At 50.5% G+C, this 23,763-nt stretch overlaps 2 protein-coding genes across 3 annotated transcripts in view; both read right to left on the bottom strand.

Moving 5' to 3' along the window:
• Nucleotides 1–1,760: 1,760 nt before the first annotated feature.
• On the bottom strand, nt 1,761–4,901 carry NRN1L (neuritin 1 like). Its single transcript, XM_048055445.2, has 3 exons — nt 4,745–4,901; nt 2,285–2,447; nt 1,761–2,173 (listed from the first exon to the last, which is right to left on the bottom strand). Exons 1-3 carry the CDS (start codon nt 4,803–4,805, stop codon nt 1,900–1,902), a joined length of 498 nt encoding a protein of 165 aa, XP_047911402.1. The 5' UTR covers nt 4,806–4,901; the 3' UTR covers nt 1,761–1,899.
• Nucleotides 4,902–5,331: 430 nt separating this feature from the next.
• EDC4 (enhancer of mRNA decapping 4) overlaps nt 5,332–23,763 on the bottom strand; it is a 39,168-nt gene continuing 20,736 nt past the window's right edge. Inside the window, exons 16-29 of one of the 2 annotated variants that reach the window (XM_067004343.1) lie at nt 22,800–22,888; nt 21,871–22,024; nt 20,060–20,523; nt 18,281–18,382; nt 17,163–17,315; nt 15,730–15,766; nt 14,598–14,778; nt 12,645–12,800; nt 11,781–11,896; nt 10,889–11,054; nt 9,494–9,680; nt 8,117–8,336; nt 7,227–7,390; nt 5,332–5,853 (exon numbers count right to left, since the gene is read on the bottom strand). In XM_067004343.1, the coding sequence (XP_066860444.1) occupies nt 5,661–5,853; nt 7,227–7,390; nt 8,117–8,336; nt 9,494–9,680; nt 10,889–11,054; nt 11,781–11,896; nt 12,645–12,800; nt 14,598–14,778; nt 15,730–15,766; nt 17,163–17,315; nt 18,281–18,382; nt 20,060–20,523; nt 21,871–22,024; nt 22,800–22,888 (2,382 nt within the window). In that variant the 3' untranslated portion in view covers nt 5,332–5,660. The remainder of the gene's footprint in view (nt 5,854–7,226; nt 7,391–8,116; nt 8,337–9,493; nt 9,681–10,888; nt 11,055–11,780; nt 11,897–12,644; nt 12,801–14,597; nt 14,779–15,729; nt 15,767–17,162; nt 17,316–18,280; nt 18,383–20,059; nt 20,524–21,870; nt 22,025–22,799; nt 22,889–23,763) is intronic. The other variant, XM_067004344.1, reaches the window with a different exon arrangement.

Raw genomic sequence — 23,763 nt, 5'->3', positions numbered from 1 at the left:
AAGGTGCGGGACGCAAGCAGTGACACAGTCTGAGGTGCGGGATGTGTTTCCGTGTGCAGAAGAGCTCCCAGACACCCACCCTCCAGCTCCTGGTGTGACCCAGGCCGGGCAGGGGCACCACGGCAGTGGCAGCGCGGCTGAGCGTTGCTCGGTGGCCCTCCAGCCCCTGGCCACCTCCAGCCGCCCCTCGGAGGTGCTGCCGGGGCAGTGGGCACCCGCCCGGCCACCGCTTATCCTCTTAGCCATCCTGCAGCGATCCGGCACTAATTCAGCCTTAAACACAGGATTGTCAGAAATTGGAAATGGAAGAATAGGCAGATTATCCCCCCGGCGCCAGCGTTAAACACGGGGAGCGGCAGCTGCCGTGTGAGGAGGGCTGGGGCAGCATTCTGCCCCCAGGCTCAGCATCCTCTCCGTGCGGTGCTTTGCGCCCCCTCAGCCAGCTCCAGGCTGGCTAATGAATTAAATAGCAGGTTATGCCAGGCCTGTGTTAGCTGGAAACACCGGCTCTATCCCCCAAAGAGCTTTAAACCCAGCAGATGCTCGACTGACGGCTGCCAGCGGTGACCAAGGCTGGGTCTACCACTGCTGCGACAAACCTCTGCCAAGACAGCAGGCCCAGCAGGAAGAGGTTTTCCAGCTTCTGCAGTGAACTGGGACAGCGTTTTCCCTGGCTCAATTGGGACAGCAGGAGCTGAACGCCTCACTCGCACAGGGAGATGTTCAGACACAGGCCAGGGCGCAAAGGCTTCCGGGACAACACCGAGGTTGACTGTGGGAGCCTTTGCAATCCCATAGACAAAACACGGTGCTACAAAATGTGAAAAAAAAAAAAAATACAGAGGCTAGGATGTTTGGCATTGCGCCGTGGCACTCATGCCAGCCAGAGGACCCTGGTGGCCAAGGCATGGTTTCCCTCATGCCACTGCTACGGCCAGATCCAGACGCTGGCACTGCGGGCAGTTACCTGTGCCGCAGGGGGCAGGCCCCTTTGGGATTTTAGCGTCCCTTCAGGTGGTGGGCAGGGGGAGCTGCGCATTCCCTTGGGAGCAGGGAGGTCACCTCACCACGCTGGGAGCTGCTTTGCCACGATGGGTTTTCTAGAAAAGAATTTTGCAGCGTAACAGCAGCAGTGATGGGAACAACGGCAAAGAGCAAGCCGTGCGGCTGGGACTGACCCGGCCAAGTTGCACGGCAGCGCATCACCTTGGTTTGACTTCAGCAAGTCCCACCTGGGACCTGGATAGGGGTCAGTTCACGGTTTTTTTCACCTATATAAGCCCATTAAAAAAAAAAAACAAACCTCTTTTTCCCTACAATCCACCATTTCCTTCATGATCATTAGTCATCAGTCACGATCACTAATCGGACCAAACATAGCAGGACTAGAATAAAAGATGGAAAGTGGGAATATTTGCAGAAAACTGCATGATGCCACTGGTGTGGGCTGGGTCACAGGTATGTTGGTGGCACCCCAGCCCAAAGCTTGGCCGAGCATTCGGGCTCCTGCAAGCAAGAAGCCAGATGAATTACATTACAGCCTGGCTCCGCTGGGAAGACAAAATCCCAGCAAAGCCCTTAACATCCCTCCGGGGGGACAGCAGGGCAGTGGGAATCCCTGGTGCCGCCTGGGTGTGCCCTGTGCTGAGGCCATCGGGGTCCTGTGGGTTCCCAGCACAGCCGAGGGGACGGCGCGAAGCCACCCCGAGACAAACGGGGCTCTGGAAGGGTGCGACAGCACCACACAGCAGAAAGACGGGAGAAATGTAAAATCATCTTTTAATATAAATATAAATATAAATCCATTTGAAGGGCTCCAGGAGAGAGAGGGCTGTGCCCTGTGAGCGAGGCCTGGTGGGGGCTGCAGGGCATCGCCAGGTCCCCCGGCAGCGGGCAGGGCTACAGCCGGGCCACCAGCAGCACCGGGGCCAGCAGGGGCAGGAGGCCGGGGCGGCGCAGGGTGGCCGAGCCCCGCAGCGTGGCCTGGTTGGTCTCGGCAGGCGGCGAGCCCCGGGCGCTGGCCAGGCGTCCCCGGGCGCTGCACAGCTCCTGCAGGTTCCCCTGGAACTGGATCTTGCGGGACTCCTGGCGCAGCGACTCCCAGATGGCGGCCGCCTCCTCGGGGCAGCTCGACAGCACCCCGCTGGCGCAGGCGTGGAAGTCGTCCCAGGACCTGGGGGACAGGGACAGGCGTGGGGAGGGGACCGGAGCCGGCGCCCCCCCAGCAGCTCCCACGCACGCCGGGCAGAGGGACAGGGACGGGGATGGGGACGGGGCCACTCACTTGCAGATGGTGTCCAGCTCCTGCGCCTCCTGGCCGCCCTCCTCCTGCTGCTGCTGCTGGACGCTCTGGGCCATGCTGTCCCCCAGGCTGATGAGGCAGCCGGCGAAGCCCTTGTAGATGGTGTCGCACTTCCCCGCCATGCTGACGGGCTCCTGGGTGGCGGCTGCAGGGGGACAGGAGAGACGGAGCTGAGCCCCCCCCCTCCCCCCCCCCGCTGGTCATCACCCAGCGAGTAGCGGTGACAGCGGGCTCCGAAATACGGCGAGGGGCTGGTCCCCTCCTGTATCCCACCAGCGTCATCTCCCCATGACCACGGGGGCAGGACAGGGGGGGAAGCTCTGTCTGGGGGTGCTCCAGGGCAGCGCGGGGATGGCCTGGGGTCCTGCAGCCCGGGATGCTGCAGGGGCAAATGGCTCAGGTACGTTAAAAACCAAAATCCCCCAGAGGAAAAGGGGCTGAGGAGGCTGGAGGCTGCAACAGGACCTGGCCTGGCCCTCCTCAAGAACAGCTTCGCTGCGGTATTCGGAGCTGCAGGACCAAGGAGAAGAAAGAGGATGGCAAAAAGTTCATCCTTCTCAGCCTGCTCCTGGTGCAAGCAAAGAGGCAGTGAAAATGTCAGATTTTAAAGGGAAAATGCAGCTGTTATTGAGAGGCCCCATGGAGTGGGGTTCACGCCCATGCACGGAGCAGGAGCGAGTTCCTCTGGAGCCCTCGGAATTAAAACACCCTGCTGAACGAACCCTCGCTCCTGGTCTGGGAGCCCAGCGTGGCACACGGATCCCTTGCGGATCCCACAAGCAATGCTGCCATTAGCTGCAGCGGAAAAGCTGCACGACGGCTCTCTTTGCATCGGGCTTCCCAGGATCTCTCCAGAGCCATCTGTCCAGCCCTTTTATCCCCCAACAGCAAAGATTAATTTGTGACTACAACACAGAAAACAAAAGCAAAGGCTCAACTGGCTGAGCAAGCTGAGGCCCCTGCTCTAACAGCAAGAAGAGAAGAAAAAGAGAAGCAAAGAGAGAAGAGGCACAAGTGCAGGCTTCACCCCGGGAAGCCGCCGTTCCCTGCTGCTCTCCGCAAAGGATGAGCCCCAGGTGTCCCAGACCTGCTACCGCGGACCTGGCAGAGCTGGGGGTGCCCAACGCCTCTGCTTCTCCTTCCCACTGCAGGGACCCCACAAAGCAGGGGCTGAGAGGGGCACGGAGGTTTTGGGGCCAAGGGAAGACCCCAGTCACTGCCCCAACCCACGCGGCTCAACCCCTGTCCCCGCTCCGTGTCCCCAGGAGCGTTTGCAGGTTCAGCCCCAAGTCGGTGGCGGGATGTCGCATTGGGACGGACACGGAGCTGGGGTCACAGCTCCCAGGGAGGGGCTGCTCCATATCCCTCCCAGCCCCCTTGGCTGGGACCAGCTCGCTCCTGCTCCCAGCCAGGCTGATACAGGGGGGCTGTGCTGGGACAGACAGAAGCAGAGACTCCAAAGAGGCCAGTGGCACTGCGGGGACCCCCGTGAAGGCTCCTTGGGATGGACGAGGACGCGGGAATGCTTGGCCACGTCACCGGAGTCACAAGACTGTTGGAAATGCCGTGCGCAGCGCTGCCGGGAGCTCTGAGGGCTGAGGATGGCTGAAGCGGCGCGAGGTTGGTCCTGTCGAAGGCAGACGGCTCCCCCACGGCAAGGAGGCAGCCGAAAGTCGCCCGTTCTTGCCAGGAGGTCTCCAGGGAGCCGCGCGACACACCGCTGGCATCCCGTGCCTGGAATCCGGCCCTGACCCACGCAGCTGGGGCCGAGCGCTGAGAGGAGGCAAGCCTGTGCCGTGGGCCTGCCCCGCCGGGCAGCCGGGCTCTGCGCCGAGAAGGCCGCGGCCACGCCGCTGGGAGAAGCCGCAGGTTGGTACCGGGCCACGCGGGTCGCAGGCAGCACAGGCGGCCGCAGGGCGAGCGGGGTCTGCAACTCCGCTTCCAACGAGCTCGAGCCCGAGCAAGCCCGTGCCCGCTGCCTCGGCACGAGGTGGGGCAAGGCGAGAGGTGCGGGCGGGGGAACCCCGCCCGGACCCAGCACGCCCAGCTCCGGGGCAGGCGAGCGGCACCCTCAGGGAGCCTCGAGGGGCCGCGGGGTCAAAGCCTGGGGTCGCTGCCGAGCGCCGCCGGCTGCCAGCGCGCACCGACACAGCCGCTCTGCTTCGGGGGGAGGACCCCGATCGTTTCACGGCCCCTGCGAAAACCACCCCGGGCCCGGCAACCCGCGGCCCCCCGCGCAGCACCGGCTCAGCCCCGGCCCGCTTCGGGGCAGGGACGCCCGCGGGGAACGGAGCCTCGGCTCCGTGGGGGCGGCTCGGCGATGCCGGCACCTGCGGGGAGACCCCTTCAGCCCCCGGGGACGGAGGGCAGGCGGGGAGAGCCGCCCCCCGTCCCGTCGCGTCCCAGCGCCCCGAGCCCCCCGCGCCGTCCCGGGGCGCTCACCGAGGTGCAGGAGCTGCAGGAGCAGCGGGCACCCGACGCCCAGCAGCCGCCAGCAGCCCATGGTGCGGAGCCGCCGCCGCCCGGTGTGTGCCGCGCTCCGCAGCCCCGGCAGCCCCGGCCCCGCCGCGCCGCCCCCGGCCCGCCCCGCGCCCGCCCCCGGCCCGCCCCGCAGCCCCGAGCCCCCGCAGGAGGGGAGCGGGCACAGCCCGGGAGCGCAGGGGGAGGCCAGGTTTTTTGCTTTTTCTTCTCAAAAAGTTGTTTATTGAACTGTTCTTAATGTTATTTCAAAAAAAAAAAAATCGAAACTTAGGTAAAAAGAAAAATCCCGGTGTAAATCCAAACTAACATCCCAACCGTGGACATGCTCCCACACACAGCAGAACCAATGGCCCCGGGGCTCGCAGCCTGCAGTTATCCCCCCACAACCAACTCATTCCTGTTCAGCTGCTACGCCCCCCCCACAATCATCCTCCCCAGGAGTGGCTTGCACCAAGGAGGGCTTTGGGTCCTTGACTAAGATACAAGCACTAGTTTCTTGCCAACAAGGAGCCCCTTACTCCAGGCTCAGCACACACCTCCCTTCTCTGCTGACAGCAGCAGACTCCAAACCAAAGGGGTAAGAAATCCACTGGCTTCTGCTGGATGCAACTCGGAAGGCCAGCCAGGCCTCAGGGATGGATGGGCAGGTGAAAAAGAGACTTAAATGTCTCAAAAACAGGCTATTTAGGAAAATAAGCCAAGTGAGCGTTCAGTGACTATCTGGGACTATACACAGATGGCATTCGCCTTAGAGACATCACACACATGTTGATAGATTTCCTGGCAAGAGCTCTTAACACAAGCCGTACGTGGTTAGTAACTACTGGATCTGCTGGGTGGGCTTCCACGAAGCAGCCCATGAGATAGCCGGGTTCTCCTAGGTCATGCCAGGAGTGACCAGGCCCTGAAGCATGATCATGAGGCGGCGGGCAGGCTTGCTCAGCGTGTTGTGGGGTTCCACCTGCAGGAACTGTAAGAGCTTCTGCCGCACCTGGTTCATGACTGACCCCATGTGGTCTCGGGTGATGGGGTCACTGTGGTCCAGGTGCATCACCGCTTCCTCCAAGTAACTGAAGGAGAGAGACCAGGGTTAGAACCAAACTCAACACGAGATCCCAGTCCAATTCCGTTCACTTTAGCACTGCAGACACACAATTCTGCTCCCCCACAGAACACCCCTCAGTGCCGTAAGTTCAGCCACCAAAAAATGAACAGTTCTGACTTTTGGCAGAGTCCAGCTATCCATTCTTCAACGAGCAAGGGCAGCCAGTATTTTCCAGGCTGCAATACATACTACACAACCTGGCTGCCTCAACCAAGCAGGCGTAACAGCAAGCTACATCTCACTGCAGTGCTGTAGGTGGCACTTGGCCACAGGCCATACCTGGTCAGAGCTCTGTATACATTTTCTTTGATTAGGCTTTTAGCATAAGCAGATTTAGGCATTTGTTATACAGTAAAAATCCTCAGCATTGAGGCTTATTCCACACAAGGATATATTTAAGGTCTTCTTCCAATATAACTGTGCCTATCCAGCAAGGTGTGGGAAAAAAAAAAAATCAAGAATTTTACCAACAAGCCATTCAAAAGTTCAGACAGGCCATCAGAACTTTCAAATCACAGCCCAAGAGTAAGCCAGTGTGGTCACTGCAAAAGGTATTCACTAGCTGATCAGCTTGAACTTAGCAGCAACTTTAACTCTGCTTATGAGCTCTTCTGTAATTTAAAGCTCTTTTTCATCTTTTCTGGCTTAAGCCTCTATCCCTAGCGTTCACTTGATTTAAGAACTCAATTTAAGATAATTTCTGTGCAAGCCATGGTCAAAACCTGCAGGTACCTTAACAAATTCGTTTTTCAGGGCATCTAACAGGGTTTTGACTCACAATCTAAAAATGTTCATGCTAAGTATCAGCACAGTCACTACTTTGTCACACAAGCTTTGCTTAGTACATCTAACAGACATTACTTCCAGTAGCTCCTGCTGCCACCTCCCACTGAACCTCTCCAGCAGTCACGATGAGAAACTGCCTACACAAAGTCCAGTGATGGGTTAAGAACCACAGACAGAGCAAAGTGGCTCTGGATGTTAAGCTATCTAGGGAGCACGGCACTACCCCTCCCTTTTTACCCACATGGGAATGTTTCCTTGGTTAAAGGCGATCACTGTACAGAGTGCAAACAATATTTACAGACTCCAATACTAGGAGCTAACAGCACCTACAGCTAAGTACCCCTTCTATGACTACCTCTGGGCAGCAAAGCTTTCTGTTGCAATGCCTGTATCTTTTTCCAAGTCATTACAGGTTGTTTGCTTGCCTGTAACAGGCCGCAGAAGTTCCAGCCTTTGCAGAAGCACCACCTTCCACTTACACGCAGCGAGTTTAAAGCCAGAGCCATATATACACCTGCATGGGTTCAAACCCAGTGCTCTGATCATACTCACTTCAGCTTCAGTTCCGTACGAGTACCTAAATCCGAGGAGAGCTGCTGAATGAGAGAGAGCAGCACAGGCTGGGACAGCGGGCATGGATGCTGTCCAAACACTTGCTGAGTATCCACTGTCTCACAAACATACAGGACCAGATTGAGATCAGCTGCTGTTAGAGCCTGCAAGGAAGATACAGCTTGAAACGCAGAGGAAACAACACGCAGGTGAAAAACACAGGACAGTGCATGGGACAGCCATCTGCCTTGGGGCAGCTCAATGACTGCCAGCCTCCTCTGGGAGCAGAGCTCTCTGCAAACCCCACAGTATGCGCAAACAGGACCCTGTTTAGGTTTTGTCTACACTCAGAGGACACCTGTGTCTGTTCTAAGCTGAACAGGGAGGTAGCAGTCCACAACCAGCCACAGGGAAGCAGGTCAGTTAGCAGCACAGAACAGGGCCATGTTTGCAGCTCACCAACACAGCATTGCTGCTATTCCCAGTGGAGCGTGTCTGCAGCAGCTCAAATGCATCTGCCTAGATAGTCAAAGGCAAAGACAAGGTCAGGCCTCAGCTGGCAGATCTGCCTGGAGAGGCTTAGGAAGCTGTTGCTCTTCAGGGGTGCACTACGTGCCAGTGCTGATGGCAGTCATCTGGCTTACTGCAGCACTGATGCTGGCCTGACAGGGCAAGGAAGAAGGAACTTCACTGCCACCAAACCACGGTGCAGGCACAGCTCTGGCCTGGCCTGCGTGACTGCAACTGCAGCCCTTCAGCCGTCTGCAGCCACAGGTCTTTTCAGCCAACTCTGAGTTTTGTGGAGTTGTGTCCCCACCTCAAGAAGCCATTTTTCCCCTCACTTTGCCCCCCAACAAGCGGTGCTGCTCACTACAAGGAAGCCTATGTACCTGCTGGAAAGCTTGGTTGAGGTGCCCCTGCTGGAGCAGCTGAAGGATGTGAGTTTGCTGAGACTGGAAGTCCAAGTGAGCAGAGGGGATCGGAGTCCCTGCTGCTGAGCGCATTGCCTGGACAATGCTTGAGGTCACTGCTGCTTGCTGCTCCTTCATAGCCAGGCTCACTTCTCCTTTAATGACTCTCTGCACCTGGGCCAAAATAGACTCCTGCAGGCTAAAAGAAAACAAAGGTTTATCTGAAAATGAAGAGCTGAGGGACTATGTTGCGCAAAGCTTCTGGCAGTGAGAAAGCACAGGCTTGCTTGCTTGCTCCCAAAGGGTTGATACAAATTGTTCTGAGGCACAGGCATCAGAAACATGCTGCACAAGGAAGCACTGTGGCAACAACACAACATCCCAGGGTGCATACTGAAGATGCTGGGATTCTGTGTGGAAAAGTAATGTTGCAGGGAATTAATTCCCATTATATGAAAGATTTAAAATACTGTATATCTGGCCTACAAGCAAGGTGACTAAGCTCTAGGTACATCTATGAAAGGGCCCAGCTTTCTACATCAATCCCTTACATGCAATGTTCCCCAAGAGTGGGATCCCTCTTATAAAGGGTACAAAAGCATCAGACCTGCTCTACTGCAGGTAGACTAGCAGGGCTTCCCTGGGAGCAAGCACAGCACATGCAGCGAGACTGTAATTCAGTCTGGTATCCTTCCTGGCACGTTTGCTCGTGTTTGCTCTCCCTTGATGACTCCTGTGTACTCAGACATATGCTCCGATAGCTTAAAATAGATGGGGGCATTCTGCCCTGCAGGTGACCACCAGCCAAGCCAGTCTTAATGCTGCCAACCTGCCACCAGCTTCATGGTTTGCATATGCTGAAGGCACGCATTGCCAAGATCACATCTTGAAACCAGGATAGCCAAGAGGAATTGCTGCAGAACGGCTGGGAGGGCAGAGTAGCCTGCAAAGCTTTTGGTATGCCTCAGGACACCGAGTAAAGAGGAAAAGCCTTCAAAAGACCCAAAGATCATTTTGGGACAGAAAGGCTAGTCTGATGTGAGTGTGCTTTTGGGCTGCCTTAGGTCCTCCTGTCCTCCAACATGCACATGGGACACTGAAAAGCAGGCCCCAAGCTCCCACACGCAGCAGAGATACAGCTGGTTGTTTGAAATATTCTGTGGTCTTTGTTTAGTGCCTTACAGGGAAACAGTTACACCAGCCCACGTGCTTTGTCATGCTGTGCACAGATCTAACAAGCAGCCCTACAGCACCGGTGTCAAAGGGCTTGTTTCCACAATGAAGCAGGAAGAGGTTTCGTTATGCACCCGTGCCTCTCATCGACATCTCTTTCAACAAGGCCAGCTGCCAACTTACTTGCCCACGATAATATGCAGCTGATGCTGCACCTCAGCGTGTACGCTGGCTGTGACAGTGGAAGCCAGCTGCTCGGTGGTGCTCTGGAAGGTGCTGATGAGCTGTCGAAGCTGATTCAGCAACGGGTCCCGGGCCTCCTGTTCTCGCGCCTTCTTGTTCTTCATGTGAGTCTCAAGCTGCTGGATGTCTGCAACAACCAAAGAGGAAGACGTTTTGTCCATCAGCACTGTAGAGATGGTCAGGGCCAAAATCCTTCTGCCAGGCTCCACACATTCTCCAGCAGAACCAGTAACTGAGCCAGCGTACAAGTGTGGGAGAAGGGAAAGTGCACAAGTCTTGTTTTGGGCTGTGCTATGCTAACATAGAAATCCTGCTTCCATCCTCTGCATCACACGGGATTTTATGACACAGCAATAAAGAATCCTCTTGCAATAGATCTTTAGAGGCACTGTTTGTTCATAGCAAGATAAAGGTGGGGGTGCGAGTATTTCATACACCATATGAGTTGTGATCTGCACTACTGATGGAGTTCAATGCCAATTAAGTTAGTACGAGAAAGAAGAGGAACATTTCTGACAAAAATTGGTGTTTGTAGAGATCAAAAAGCTGCATTTTTAACTATTTTGTAAACCGGACTGATGAAAAGGGAGAAGCAGCTCTCTGTACTTGTGGGAGACTTGTAAGGAAAATGAAGGGTGCAAAACGAACAGTAGCTGGAGACACTCTACAGATCTAGGGACAACGGAAGTTGCGTATGCTGGCACTCAGGGAACAGCCCTGCAGAACAATATCTGTCTGGCCTCCCGGAAGTCCAGTGAACTGGATTCCAAACCTAAACACAAGAAAAATCTTCTCCAGTGCATCAGCACACACCTTCCTTTCCTTACTGAAGTGTATAGTTTCCTTTTTTCCAGGCTGACTATGACTACATTGTTCAGCCACTATTTAACCTCTGGTCATCCCTGTATCCTTTTCTAGATGTCCCCAGTTCTACTACCCATCTGAGATTATGCAGGCGTGTTGCCTTCTACATACATCATCTTCCTGATGGCAGGATGGGGTAATTCTATAGCTGGGTTTTAGGGTGGGAGTAATTCTACAGCTGGGCTTTACTACTCAAGAGATGAAGTCACAGATTCACACAATGAGACCAAGTGTTTTGCTACATGGGTTACAAAGACCACATGTAGATCTCTGTTCCTATAGTACCACCTATAAAAATCTCCTCAGTTATGTTTCCATTTCCCAAGAGTGGAAGGGAAATGCTTTCAGACCACACAGATGGACTAAGAGGTTAAACAGTTACCGCTGAAACTCTAAAAGCCATAAGTCAACTTGTCAGTCTCTAACATGAACATGCTGTGTAGAGAAAACTTAGAAAGAAAGACTACTCACATTCCTGTGTGCCCTGCTTGAAGGTATCATTGATTTGCTGGAACATGGACTGGCAGCTCTTCTCAAAGGCTGGCAACACCACGCTCTGGAACGCTTCCCTGTAGGCTGACTGGATTGTCCCCTGCAGGGTGTCAGCCGTTGCCCTCACAATGCTATCTGTAAGGTTCTTACAAGCACACACACAAGAGGTTGCAGAAAATTAACAACAGCCTGCTGCAGGATAAAGATGTGAACAAACATTGTACGTTCCTGCAATGCACCCACACCAGACAAGGACAGTCCACTGTCAGTCAGAAGCGTGAATTCCCTGGGCAGCTGAACTCCTTCCTCTAAGCTCCACCACAACTACAGCAGCAGAGCATCTACTTGCTGAGGGGATGCCTGAGGGACTACCCAAGAACTTCACCATTTCCCTGTAGTTCAGCGTGAGAGCAAGGGAGGGTGGTGCAGTCAGGCACGGCTCTTTTCTTCTTCCCCTTCCTCCTCCCCTCCCACTATCCACCATTGCCCACCAATGTAACTAACAAGCTGCTGCTCCCTAAATAATGTAGAAATGGAGAACAGCGTAAAGAGCAAAGGAGCAAGTCAAACTTTCACCACCTGGCTAACTGAGGTGGCCCTACAACAATCTGCTCCAGTGAAAGCCTCTGCTTTAACAGAAAATGAACAACTCAGTAAATGAAAGAAAGGTCTAACGAGGCAAAGCAGGCAGGGGAGTACACAAAGAGCTTGCTCTCTTGATGAGACCAGAAGAGAGCTATGAACACAGGCAGCTAAACTGACCTCAGACCCACCTGAAGATACAGGTGAGTGGAAGAGGTATGAGGAGTCACTACCCAGGCAGATCACAACTCAGTGTCCTTGGGAATACCGACGGTCTGGTTCTCCTTACCTTTGATTTCACTAGCTTGGTGATGCTCTCTTTCAGCGTCCCCTCAACAGCAGTGAGCTTGGTGGCAATAGTGTTACTCAGCTGGCTAGCAACAGGGTCCATGCTCTTGGAAATGCCTAGTCAGAACAAAAACATGTCAAAGTCGCAGCTTTAAGCCTAGCGTCACTCTTCAAAACCTGAAAAAGAAAATGAAGTCAAACTATTCCTGGAGGTGCCAGATGACCCAGGTACGGGCAATGGTCACAAGCTCTGACTTGGGAAGCTAAGGTTGGACAGTAGGAGAAACTTTTTGCCAGGAAGGTGGTGTGGCTCTGGAAGTCACCAGAGAAGCTGTGGAATCTCCAACCTTGAAGGCTTTCAGGACTCATCCAAAGTCGCAGCTGACCTGATTTAGGACAGTGGGCAACCCTACTTCAAGCAGAACAGTGGATACCAAAGACTGCAGAAGACTTTCCAACCTGCATTTCTACAAACTACGAACATTCACACGAATAATGATAGTGTGTCAAGGAAGAGCAAAGACAAGCTGAAGCTTGCTTCCATTAAATCACAACATTTACAAACCTATTAGCCTCTTTTGCCTTCCTCCACAGAATAGATTCCAAAAGCTCTGTGAATTATAATGGAAGATCAGACCACACATTTTGGAAAGGTATTCCCCCCCTTTGGGAGCCTCATATCCTTTCACCCCACAACTCTTCTCAGACTACAGTGGGGTCCACAACAGCTCACAGTGCAATGTCTAGTCTTCCTCTAACCTAACTCCTGCTTCATGGAGCACCACCACCTTCATACAGCACGCTTTCCACCCCTTCTGGGCTAACTGCACAGATCCACCTTCAGAGCCCAGGCAGCAAAACTCACACTGGGGCACTGTCTTCTTCATCTCCTCACGAACGGTCCTCTCCAGGCGGTTACACACAGCAGTGGAAAGGGACTGAGAGAGCTGCTGAGACAGATGCTCCTGGAGCTGCCCATTGCGCTGCTGTCCTTCCGTCAGTGCTCGGTCCAGTCTTCTCTCTAACGAGCGTGCACATTAAGGATCACAAACAACAGATCTCCTCCCTACCCTCAACACTCCCATCCTAGAAGGATGGACACTAGCCTCACCTCCAGAGGCGCAGTGAGAGAAAGTTTGCAGCTCTGGTGAAAGAGAGGTCTAGAACGTTGCCGATACCTCCCTAGAAACAACAGGGCTCTCAAACAAATTATCAGGGTGAGAAAACAGTTCTGGAAATCAAGGTAGAGAAACTAAACAGCTAAAAGACTGACAGTAGTGCTCCCAACATGTTGCAGGTTAACCCCCATAGGCAGCTGAGCCCCACACAGCCACTCGTTCACTCCTCACAGCAGGATGAGGGAGAAGATTTGAAGGGTGAAAGTGAGAAAAGTCATGGGTTGCGATACAGACGGTTCAACAGGTAAAGCAAAAGGTGCTCGCACAAGCCAAGCAAAATAAGGAATTCTTTCTCTACTTCCCATCAGCATACAGATGTTCAGCCACTTCCAGGAAAGCAGGGCTTCATCACGCATAATGGTTACTTGGAAAGACAAACGGCGTAACTCCGAACATCCACCTTCCTCACTCTTCTCCCAGCTTTTACTGCTGGGTGCAATGTCATACAGTATGGAACGTCCCCTTGGTCAGCTGTCCTGGACGTGTCCCCTCCCAGCTTCTTGGGCACCCCCACAGCCTACTTGCTGGCAGGGCAGCATGAGAAACAGAGGCGGCCTTGACACTGGTCAACTAAAACCAATGTGTCAGCTATTGCTATCAGCTGTTTTGGTCAAAAATCCAAAACACGGCACCACACCAGCTGCAATGAAGAAAATAACTCTGTCCCAGCCAACGTACGACCGAAACCAATATGCAAAGAGTCCAACATACATTGGAAGTGAAATTGGTAAAAACTTTTCTACAGGATGGAACTGGTCACAAGTGAAGTGTATGTAACCCCAGGCATAATAAAAGCCAGTCATACCTCGTGAGCTAACATGCACTGAGACGCGTGTTCATCTTTAGGAGGAAAAAAAAGCACCCTAGATCACTGTCTATCGAAGGCTATTAAATAAAGTAAGCGGCCACAGAATTAAAGAGGCAAGATCTTCCAGTAAATTAAGAAAGCAGTGGCAAAAACAACTGACAGGAATACACAGTCATTTTCCCAAATAGAAGGAAAGTGAGAGTGAGGTTCACCATGGAGGTATATGACATTCAGCACAAATCAGCCAGAAGCAGAGATTGCAAAAGTTTTCATATAAAATTATTCACCATCACTAAAACTATGCCTGGCTGCAAAGCACAGAGATGGATCTCTCCACTGAAGAGAGTTCAACTCAAATGAAAAGAGTTCAACTGCTGGCAAAACTCAGCACAGATAGGAAGTTATGCAGATGGGAAAAATTCATTCTAACTCCAGACTCTGAACTTCAGTAGAAAGCTCTCTGAATTGTCTATGAAAATATAAGCTTGATGGTCAAAAAGGAAAATCCAAGACCAGTACAGAAAACAGAATACCCCCGTAGGGTAACATATCAGGTCTACACCAGCATAACAGCACTTGTGGCCATCACAGGCTACCTGAAGATTTAGGGGCATAGAGGAAGGAGCAGTTCTTCTCCATTCTACTTTGAATTTCTCTCCCTTGGAAAGGGAGCGAGAGGAACTGAAATAGTTATACGGCATCCAGGCCTTTTATGACATCTATGGCCCATGCTACTAAGATTGTTGAACTTCCTCAGCTTTCCTCACGTTTCTAGTCTGCCTTGCAGCCTTCCACTCCGTAATTCCCATGCACCATTTGCAAACAAGGATACGCTCCTGCTCCTGCTGGGAGTCAATCACCCTCTCCACATGGCCCATGAGGGAGCTCTGAATGGCATCAAGGTGATCAGTGAGTCTCTGCAGCAGCTCCATCTGGTTCTGACGCAGCTCAGAGAGCTCCCGCTGTTGGCTCCTCAGTATACACATCAGCTCGTCCTGGAACTCCGGTGTCACCTGTGTGTGGAGAGGACAAGCACTCATTTCTAACAGGATCAGAGGTCAGTCAAGCTTTCTGCTAGGTATTGAGTTGAGCCCTGTGCTGGAGACTGAAGCACAACACACAATGCAGAGATTGGGCCAGCTTAAATGCCTATTTCTAAGAATTTAATCCCAAGAAATAAATTGATACAGCAAGGTATATGAAGTGTCCATATGGAATTCACAAATGTTTGCTTTAAATATCCTGAACTGTTTACATTCAAGACCCCCTTCAAAGTTTTGGCATTTAAAAGAAATCAGAAGACAGACCCTATTCACTTTCGGCCAGGTACGGAGAGAGGGGGATTAGCTCTCTGAATAAGGACCTCAAATGCTTATGAAAGAGCTGTGCAATAAGTAGAATAAGGAGGAGTTTTCCTAGAGCACTCTTTCAGCTCTCACTTATTTGTGTATTTCTCTGGTTGCTTGATTATTCACATCTATAACTGTCTCTTCAGCTGCTCAAAAAGTCTAAAGGAAACACATACATGTAAGGGCAGTTTAAGAAGTGAACACCACTCTGCTGAGTGCATTTTCTAACAGACACAAAAGTGCTACCAACAGGGAAAAGTAACTCCAACAAAGCCAGTCCCACTGTGATCCTCAGGTTGTTGGGAACAGCTTATCCTGCTGCCAATGCATGCAAGCTGGCTCAACAGGGAAGAGGAAAGGACTGGTAAAATTTTGGAAGAAACAGGGCTTGTGAGAACACAGAAATGCAAATCAACATGCAGAAGTGAAAAGGAAGCCATCGGCCTGGCCAACATTAAGCAGCTCCTTCTCTGCTGCACAAGTCACAGACTGGAACAATGCCAAGCCCAAGTGCAGGGGGCCCGTGGCACTTCAAGGAACAGGTCTTTAGTATGACAGTGAACAGAACTGAAGCACAGGCCCTTGGAAGGGATGGCAGGAACAGCTCTGACTCACCTGGTGGTTAGATGATCTTGGTGACTGGTTCACATCCCTGGAGTCAAAGAGAAAAGCAGTAATTCAATTATGTCAATTAACTTCTCTGATTACGGCTTCTGCCAAAACAGATCCCACACCCTACAGGTTGCTTTAGATTTTATACCCAGCTCATGCTTCTGTTTTGCCTAGTATAATATGAGAGCAACAGGAAAGTAAGGAAGTCCCAGTCCCCACGGGACTGTGACTCCAACATTTCCACTATTTCCAGGCCCTTAACATCCTTACAGACTGGTCCCTTCACAGGGCTGCTTTCAACACACAACAGATTTGAGCCAAGGCTTAATGAGGACTGTTCAAAGAACAATACACACTGATTTTTCAGTCTTGTTCAGATTCAAAGCCAGGGAAGGCTTTGCCAAAGAGCCTTTGAAGGTCTCCTAATATTTAGGCAAGAAAAAAAACCCAACAACTAGTACCCACTTGTTAAATACAGAATTAATGAGTTTCAAATCATCTAGAATGATTCCAGCTCTGAAGGTGAAGAAAGCAGTGATGCATTCCAGCACAACAAAGAAAAACATTGAACTAATCCACTAATATTGTACAATTCCAAAGTCACAAATTATGAACAAACACTACCAGAAGGAAAGTACACATTTGTATTTCCCAGACAGCATCCATTCAGCAACTTTAAAAGGACTAAGGCAGGAAAAATGAAAGGCATTTCTGAGGCTAAGAACTTCTGTGTGTCACTGTAAAGGACCACAGCCAGAAATTTAACACCACAAGCCATCTTCTTTGTAATCTGCACAGCTAGAGATCCAAATCATGGAGCCAAGGGAACACAAGAAGAGGAGAAAGCCCCTCAAGGGAAGCTGTGCTACTTTCCTCACATTAATGCAGACAGGTTGGCCTAATTTGCCATGGGCAGCTCTTTCCAGTCATCAATTTTCCCTTGCAAGACATTCATATAGGCACATTTAGAAACACACAAAAGCAGCAAGCAGGTAACAAAGGATAGGTATTGTTGAACACGGGCACTGTGCCAGCGTTCAAAAGCCAACCAGAAATCGAGGCCTTATGAAGCTACACTCAGTGTCACAGTTCCAATGAAGCCTTCAATGAAACTGACAAACGGATCCAGCATCCCCCACCCAATGTGCAATCTACCTCCCCATAAATTCTTCTGGAGCCCAGGCTACACTTTGGATTTTGAGTCCCAGCTGGAAAGGCAGGGCACAACCTCCTCCCACTCTTCTAAGTAACAAACAGCCCATGTCCGAGTAGCCAGCAACGCTTTCTGCAGGGTTGCTCCTATGTGCAAAACAGGATGAGGGCTGGGAACACTTGGCCAGAGCCCAGCCTCAGACCCTAGCCCTGCTGCTATTAGCTCTGTCAGGTCCTGCACAGCTGGTCCCACAGCCACTCGTATCCTGGCAAGCCCAGCGTACCCGTCATCTTTCTTGCCCTTCCGCTTTAGCTTTGGGGAAGCCCGAGGGGATGCCTTGGCTTTCCAGTCCTTCACAGGCAGCCTCTGCGTAGACGCTTTGGCACCAAATCCACCTGACGTAGAAGCCAAACTTGCAACTTCATCATCATGGTCACTATGAAGGAACAGCAGGGGAGAGGACATCACTTGCAGTACTGGACACCATCAGCCTTCACTAGAAGGAGAGGAGTTCACACTCTGCTCTGCACCCACACACGTCCAGAGTCACTCGGCTGAGGATGCCTCCCACCTTGATCTTTAACACAGAGACCTCTACAGAGCTCAGCAGAGGCTGCTCCATTTTGATCTGGGTCTGCCGAGTGCTGCGTGACAGGACCTGCAGGGTCTCTGCATTACAGACAACTGTGGTTCAGGCAGCATGGCAAGGGGTGTCTGTTCTTGCTGCATACACACGCTAGCATATAAACCCTAGGATGCATCCACTGACCCAGCAGGGAACCCAAGCATGGCATAACCTTCGAGTTTTACACAGAGAGCGCACTTAAGGTGGCAAGTATTGCAGGAACCGAGGAGAATCAAACTGAGCCTAGGAATTGCATGAACCTCAGCACCTTGGGGTCTTTCAGCTGCTGACCAGCCATCCAATACAGACTCTGAATTACAGTGTAGATTATGAATGAACCCTCAGATGTCAAACAGGTCTGAGCTCACCAGGTACACAGGACCTGCCCATGGAGCTTTAGGGTGGCTCATGAAGGAGAAAAGATGTCAGAAAAGAAACTGACTCCTAAGATACCTTTGCTACCTTATCTAAGGCACAGGATTTACTGCTCCCTTAGTAAGGTTACACTAGTACTTAAACCAAGCTTGGCCATGCTCTTAGGGGCAGTGCAGCCAAACCTTCCCCTACAGAGGGTAAATTGGACAATGTCTGGAGGCCAATCGTGAGCAGTTGAAGTCACCAGAACATTATGGAAGCTGGACTGCATACACACATTAAGTCAGGAGACAAAGCAAAGACATTCACCCCACACATGAAGGCTTGCTGGGGACAGAAGCACGAATGCAGCCTGAACTGAGTCCATGCAGGGCGAGAGAGGGGGCTGAGCACTCTTGTACCTTTGTTCTGCACTAGCATCCTGGCTGTCATGCTGCAGCAGGTGGTAGCTGTGTCGATGATAGGAAGAGCTCTTGTGCTTTTCTTCAACCTCATCCCTTGGGCTAGAGGAAGGAAAAAAAAAAAAAGGAAGTCCCATCATTAAAGTCTCTTTCAGCTTGGGTTATTTGCTCACCCCACTTCTCATGGGAGATCCTGATAGAAGAAGTAAAAACCCAAACCCAACAACAATAAAACCAAAACAAACCTATCTGCACAGACCCTGAGAGCAGCAAGTGTTGTTTAAAGGTACTCATTTCTTCACATGTCTTTTAGAAGGCTGTAAGAGGGCAAAGCAGCTCCGCTATGCTTCAGGCACTAACCACGAACATAATGTCCCAACAAACACCCATGCAAGAGAGGTGGATAATCCGCTGCAAAAAATGGGCAGTATAGTGTACCTCGGTGAACAGCATCACTTGGGGCTGGTTTTCCTCAAGTCATACTAATCACTGGGGGGGGTGGGGGTGAGGAAGAAAGAAAAAAGTGCTTCTCAGTTCTTCCACGTGTCCAAGGAGAACGCAGACGGAAGCGTGCCAATTTGACAATTAGGTCTACCAGTGGGAACAGAATTGCAACAGTAAACCCAATTCAAGCTCTGTGAAGGCTTTGAAAATAAACTGCACACACTCCTAAGCCATAAAGCAGGTCTATTTGAATTGATCATGCAGGATCTTTATACAGAAGTGAGCGCTTGTTACTTAACATATGCTGATGGTTTAACTGAGCTGCAATGTCAAAAAAAATTCATATTGGTGCATAAGTGGAATGTCTCAGAACCAGAGATACCAATCTGATATTCCGATATGAGAAATCCTGATGATTTCAAAGACAAATTCAAGACAATTCAAGACAAAGTGGGATTAAGCAGAGTTGTGAACTCCCACAGAATTACTTTCTGAACTTCAAATTCTGAGCAAAAGCTAAAACACTGCACGGAGAGACAGCCTCAGTGACTTCCTCACAGCCACCAGAATCAAGACTGTTTCCTAAAACAGCATCCTCAGCTGTGAGGGCAAAAGATGAGGGCTTTCTCTTGGTGGTAAGGCTCTCACGACGCATGCAGTCCTGGCCTAGAGAGACTCTGGAGGTGCTAGATGCATCTTGCTATTCCAGTCCAACTAGAAGATGGGGACACTAATTTTGCAGTGAATTCTAGCAGTGCTCCCAGCATAATGGTTCGCTTCCAGCGAGCAGACGTGATTTTGCCCCATCCTACATGCCTGCTCCAGAGACTTTGTAATTCATTTCCTCACTTTTAAAAGTACTTTATAATGCTAGCTGCACAAAGCCAATCATAGCAGAGAAATACAATTAACCTATAATCCACCTGTCAATCATGTGCTATTTGATTCCTTTCAATAAGAACATGCAGGGAGATCACCCTGAGGTGAATTTAGCTTGAACCAGTTTTATTTCCAGAGATAACGTACAAAAAAAAAAAAAAAAGCCCTGCTCAAGTCTCCATTCTGAGGTGAACACGAAGGCCAGTAAAGCAGACTTCACCTTAACAGAGATCCTTCATTCTGAAAGGCGTATAAGAGAGCACAAACTGTTAGAGCTGACCTAGGAAATTCAGGATGCAGCGTATACACAGGAAGGCTGACTCATCTGATCCTTTAAGGAAAAGGAGGGATGAAAAACTGTTCTAGTTTAATCACAGCATAAGAGCTTTTCACCAAGGCAGCAAACTTGCGAAGTGTGAAGAAATTGCCCTAAGTAAGACACACCCAAGCGATTACCTGTCTGCCATGCTGTTCCTAGTTTCTCTGGTTATGTCAGGAGCTGCTGGCCATGGCTGACCCACAACGCTGTCAGAACATGCATTTTCCTGAGTTAAAGCAGTCTCCAGTAACGATGGAGCATTCAGTCTGTCTACCTCCACTGGAGGCATGTCCAAAGAGTGGTGGCTATGCTCAGAATTGTGCCGGTTCCTCGGAGACAGCAAATGTAAGGCTGAGGCAGCAGATGCCATACTGTCTGCATGATGATTGGGCTCCAGCACCTCCGCAGGGAGCCCAGATGGAGCTGCTGTGAAGCTGCGTTGCAAGGTCTCGGAAGCAATCTCCGGGATATCTTGGGACATGGCTGTGGAAGCAGAGGAAATGACATCCGGAGAACGCTCACGGGTGGGAGAAGCCTGGGGCACCACCAAGGGCTCCACTTCCTGCAGTTCCAGTGCTAGAGAGGAATTTCCTGGTGTGACCTGAATTAAAAAAAATTAAACAAGAGCCTTCAGGGTAATGTGGAGACACCCCAAGAATCACCAGTTTCTTAAACCAGCCACTGTCAACCACCTCTGGAAAAAGACAGCTGTGTCTTTTCTTCGTGTGATCCCTTTGCTCCGCAGACGGAGAAGGACTCCAATACTTGTAATGAGACTGCGGGGCAAAAGCAGCACATTTTTTCCACATCTATCAACTAAAGGCATAGAAACACTTACTGACCCTTCAGCACATAACCTTCCTCCAACCATCATTCTCCTTGACTTGCATGTAGGTGAACACAGAATTAGACCCATGAATTTAACTGCCTCTCAGCTGAACTAACAACACACTTGAGTCAAAGCTAGTTCGAACACACTTTCAAACAAAAATTCAACACTAGTTCTACCTTCCTGCCCTGCTCCAGAATCTATTCTCTGGAAGAAATTAGTTTTAACACTTGTGAGAAACTAAGTTGTGTTTTTGCAGTAGAGAACTAATTTTCTGTATTCCAAGGTAGTTGTGTAGCCACAATAAGGAGAAATGCTAAGTAGGTAAGTGGACAGTAGAAGGCCTCACTGGTCCAAAATAAGGTTGAAGCTTGAGAAAAACATGATGAGCAGTGTGGGAACAGTAAAACAAAGATCACAGGTTCTCAAAACATAAGAAAGGGAAAAAAATGGGAGAAATTAAAGGGTTGAAAAAAAGAAAAATTGTACATATATGGTATAGAGGAGCGTCAAGTAACTTGTGAACCTGTAGTACTCAGCCAATGAGGAAACAGGGGAGGTGATCAGGTGTCAGGTAACAGGGAATAAAAGGTTATGCTTTGTTTACTATAATGCGCTCCTAACTGGCAGGATGCCTGCCATTGCAATCGCGAATAAAATAGCTTCACAGAAGATCCTGTCTGAAGAAAATTATTTGAGATTTTTCTCACACACTGAACTGAAGCCAGGGCTGAAAGCTTATTTCAATTTTAAGTGTCTGTCTTAATTTGTTTTACATCACACCTGGAAAGAAAAATTTAGGAATAGGAAATGATTACTTCAGACCCATAAGACCAACAAGGAGGAAGAAGCCTTCCCAGGTAGCACTGTCTCTGAACACAAAGGCTGACCATTTCTAACCATGGTGGCAGTGACAGCACAAGCTAGAACTGTTTCTAGTTTTCAGACACATGCTGACACTGAAGTCAAGTGCCATTAATACCGGTAACCTGTCTGTAGATCTGTGTCAGCAGCAGTGTTTTCCAAACGGCAGATGCTGGCCCTGTTAATATCCAAGTAAGTCTAATTTCAGCTTGTACAGGCCCATGGAGAAAGAAGGAGCAGCATTTGGAGCCTTACTGGAACAGGTGCCTTTGGTGTTAGCTTGTCAGAGAGGCCCGGGATAAGAACTGAATGGCTCCTAGGACTAGTCTGGAGACTGCTGCTGCTGCTGCTCAGCGTGAGGCTGGTGTCCAGCTGCATCTTGGGGCTCACAGTCAAGTCTTCTGATGGCCTGCAGAAACCAGAGACACAAACAAATCAATCAGGCCAACTTAACCATACAGGTCCATATCAAATGCTCAAGGCGAGGAGACTGGATCCACAGGTCAATGGAGGAACCCAACCCAAACTTCACAAGCGTCCTCCAAGCCCTTCTCCTTTCCACCGTGGTCAGCTATTGCCTATTTAGTAGCAACTGCATCTCCCAGCCACCATACAGCTCAAAGAAAGACCAAGTGGAAACAAGAGAAAGAGAGGGGCATTGTAATCTGTTTGAATTTGAGGGGTTTGTGATAGAAGGGACCTGTTACATCTTCAATTCACACTGTACAGAGTTCAGAGAGAAACAGTGCACCGTATGATAGGTCCTTGTCCATTTTCCAGCCCCCAGAAGTGAAGTTTTTCACTGTTATGCAGCCCAAGCCACCTCAATACTAGTAAAGTTTTCCTAACAGTCTCAATTATCTCCCTGCTCCTCGGTGGCTGCAGTGTTCCCTTACCTGTAAACAAAGACAGCCCTTTGGGAGAAGCATGTAAAGCAACAACACTGAGATGCAATAAGAGAATCCCTGTGAGGCACAAATGAAACACTGTTGTTGGCACCCTGGAAAAACAACAGGAATGCTCCAAGCTGCATCAGAGATGCAAAAAGTTGCCCATATAGGGACTTTGGGACTTGGACCAGTTTCTAACTCTGGTAACAATCTCCTCTCCTATAGGATGCACAGTTCTGCCCCACACTGAAGAACAGTATCGCAAATGTATTATTTAATACATGCTCTATTTACCTGGACATAGAGGCGTCAGTGACAGAAGTGCTACTCATGGCTGTGACTGCAGTCAGGGAACTGACGCTGCTGCCTGGAGATACAGTGATCTACAAGAAAATATACAGGGGTAAAATATAACAGAATAATACAGCAACAGTACTCAACCTGAGATCACTGTCTCCAGAAGAACTCTTTGACAAGTCTTTGGCAAAGGCAGAAGAGAAAAAAAAAAAAGAAAGGTTGAGTTATACTACTAGGCTGCTCAGGGCTGGTCAAAGGCAAGCCCCATCCCCATCACATGAACCTTGACTGCTTTTATTGAGCTGTTGCTCTCCCTGAACAAAGCAACATTCTACACGGCTCAACACTAGAGCATTTTGTCTTCCACATGGAAGTGGAACACTTAAATGCACGTAGCCAGTTGGCTGGCAGCGTAAACCCCAGTGGGATATGCAGGCCCTAAGAAATACCTCCAGAGGAACCAACATAAGCGCAGCACCCATATTCAGCTTCGAAAGCCTCTTTGGTCAAACTTCTTATGCTTGATGCTGCTTATGGCAGAGAGCAGAGATTAAGCTAAACTCAAGGCTGTGTCCACACTACAAAGCTCCTGGGCACTGGTGGCAGCAGGAAAAAGCTGCCATGAAATTGGTAGCAACAAACAGTCAGGTTTAAATTGAACATGAAGAGCGAGCTGCTCTTTTGCAGCAAATAACGTGCAGCCATCACTCCATGAGTATCTCTCTGCTCCCTTGGAGTATCTTTACACTGAGAAGGCACACAAGTAACTTCTGTACTCAACAACTTTTCTAGCAACATCAAAATCTTTATGAGGATTTTCACTTATTCTTTGCTCCTCAGGTTGTTGCTGGGGTTTGCTCTATCTCATCAGTCAACTCAGCACTAACTCCATTTCTGCACATTTCCACGTGCTGCCCATCTTCACCCAAGCTCCTCCAGTACACGTACAAACTGTGGTGAC

Source organism: Anser cygnoides, chromosome 12 (assembly GCF_040182565.1).
Source record: "Anser cygnoides isolate HZ-2024a breed goose chromosome 12, Taihu_goose_T2T_genome, whole genome shotgun sequence".
NCBI classification, from domain to species: Eukaryota; Metazoa; Chordata; class Aves; order Anseriformes; family Anatidae; genus Anser; species Anser cygnoides.
This window is presented reverse-complemented; position numbering and strand designations above follow the sequence as displayed.

Excerpts from the sequence above, each read along its gene's own strand:
- NRN1L (XM_048055445.2), bottom strand. The coding sequence starts at position 4,805 with ATGGGCTGCTGGCGGCTGCTGGGCGTCGGGTGCCCGCTGCTCCTGCAG. Across the intron at positions 2,448-4,744 it reads CCTGCAGCTCCTGCACCTCG|CCGCCACCCAGGAGCCCGTC; the intron begins GTGAGCGCCCCG and ends GTCCCCCTGCAG. Across the intron at positions 2,174-2,284 it reads GAGCTGGACACCATCTGCAA|GTCCTGGGACGACTTCCACG; the intron begins GTGAGTGGCCCC and ends CCTGTCCCCCAG.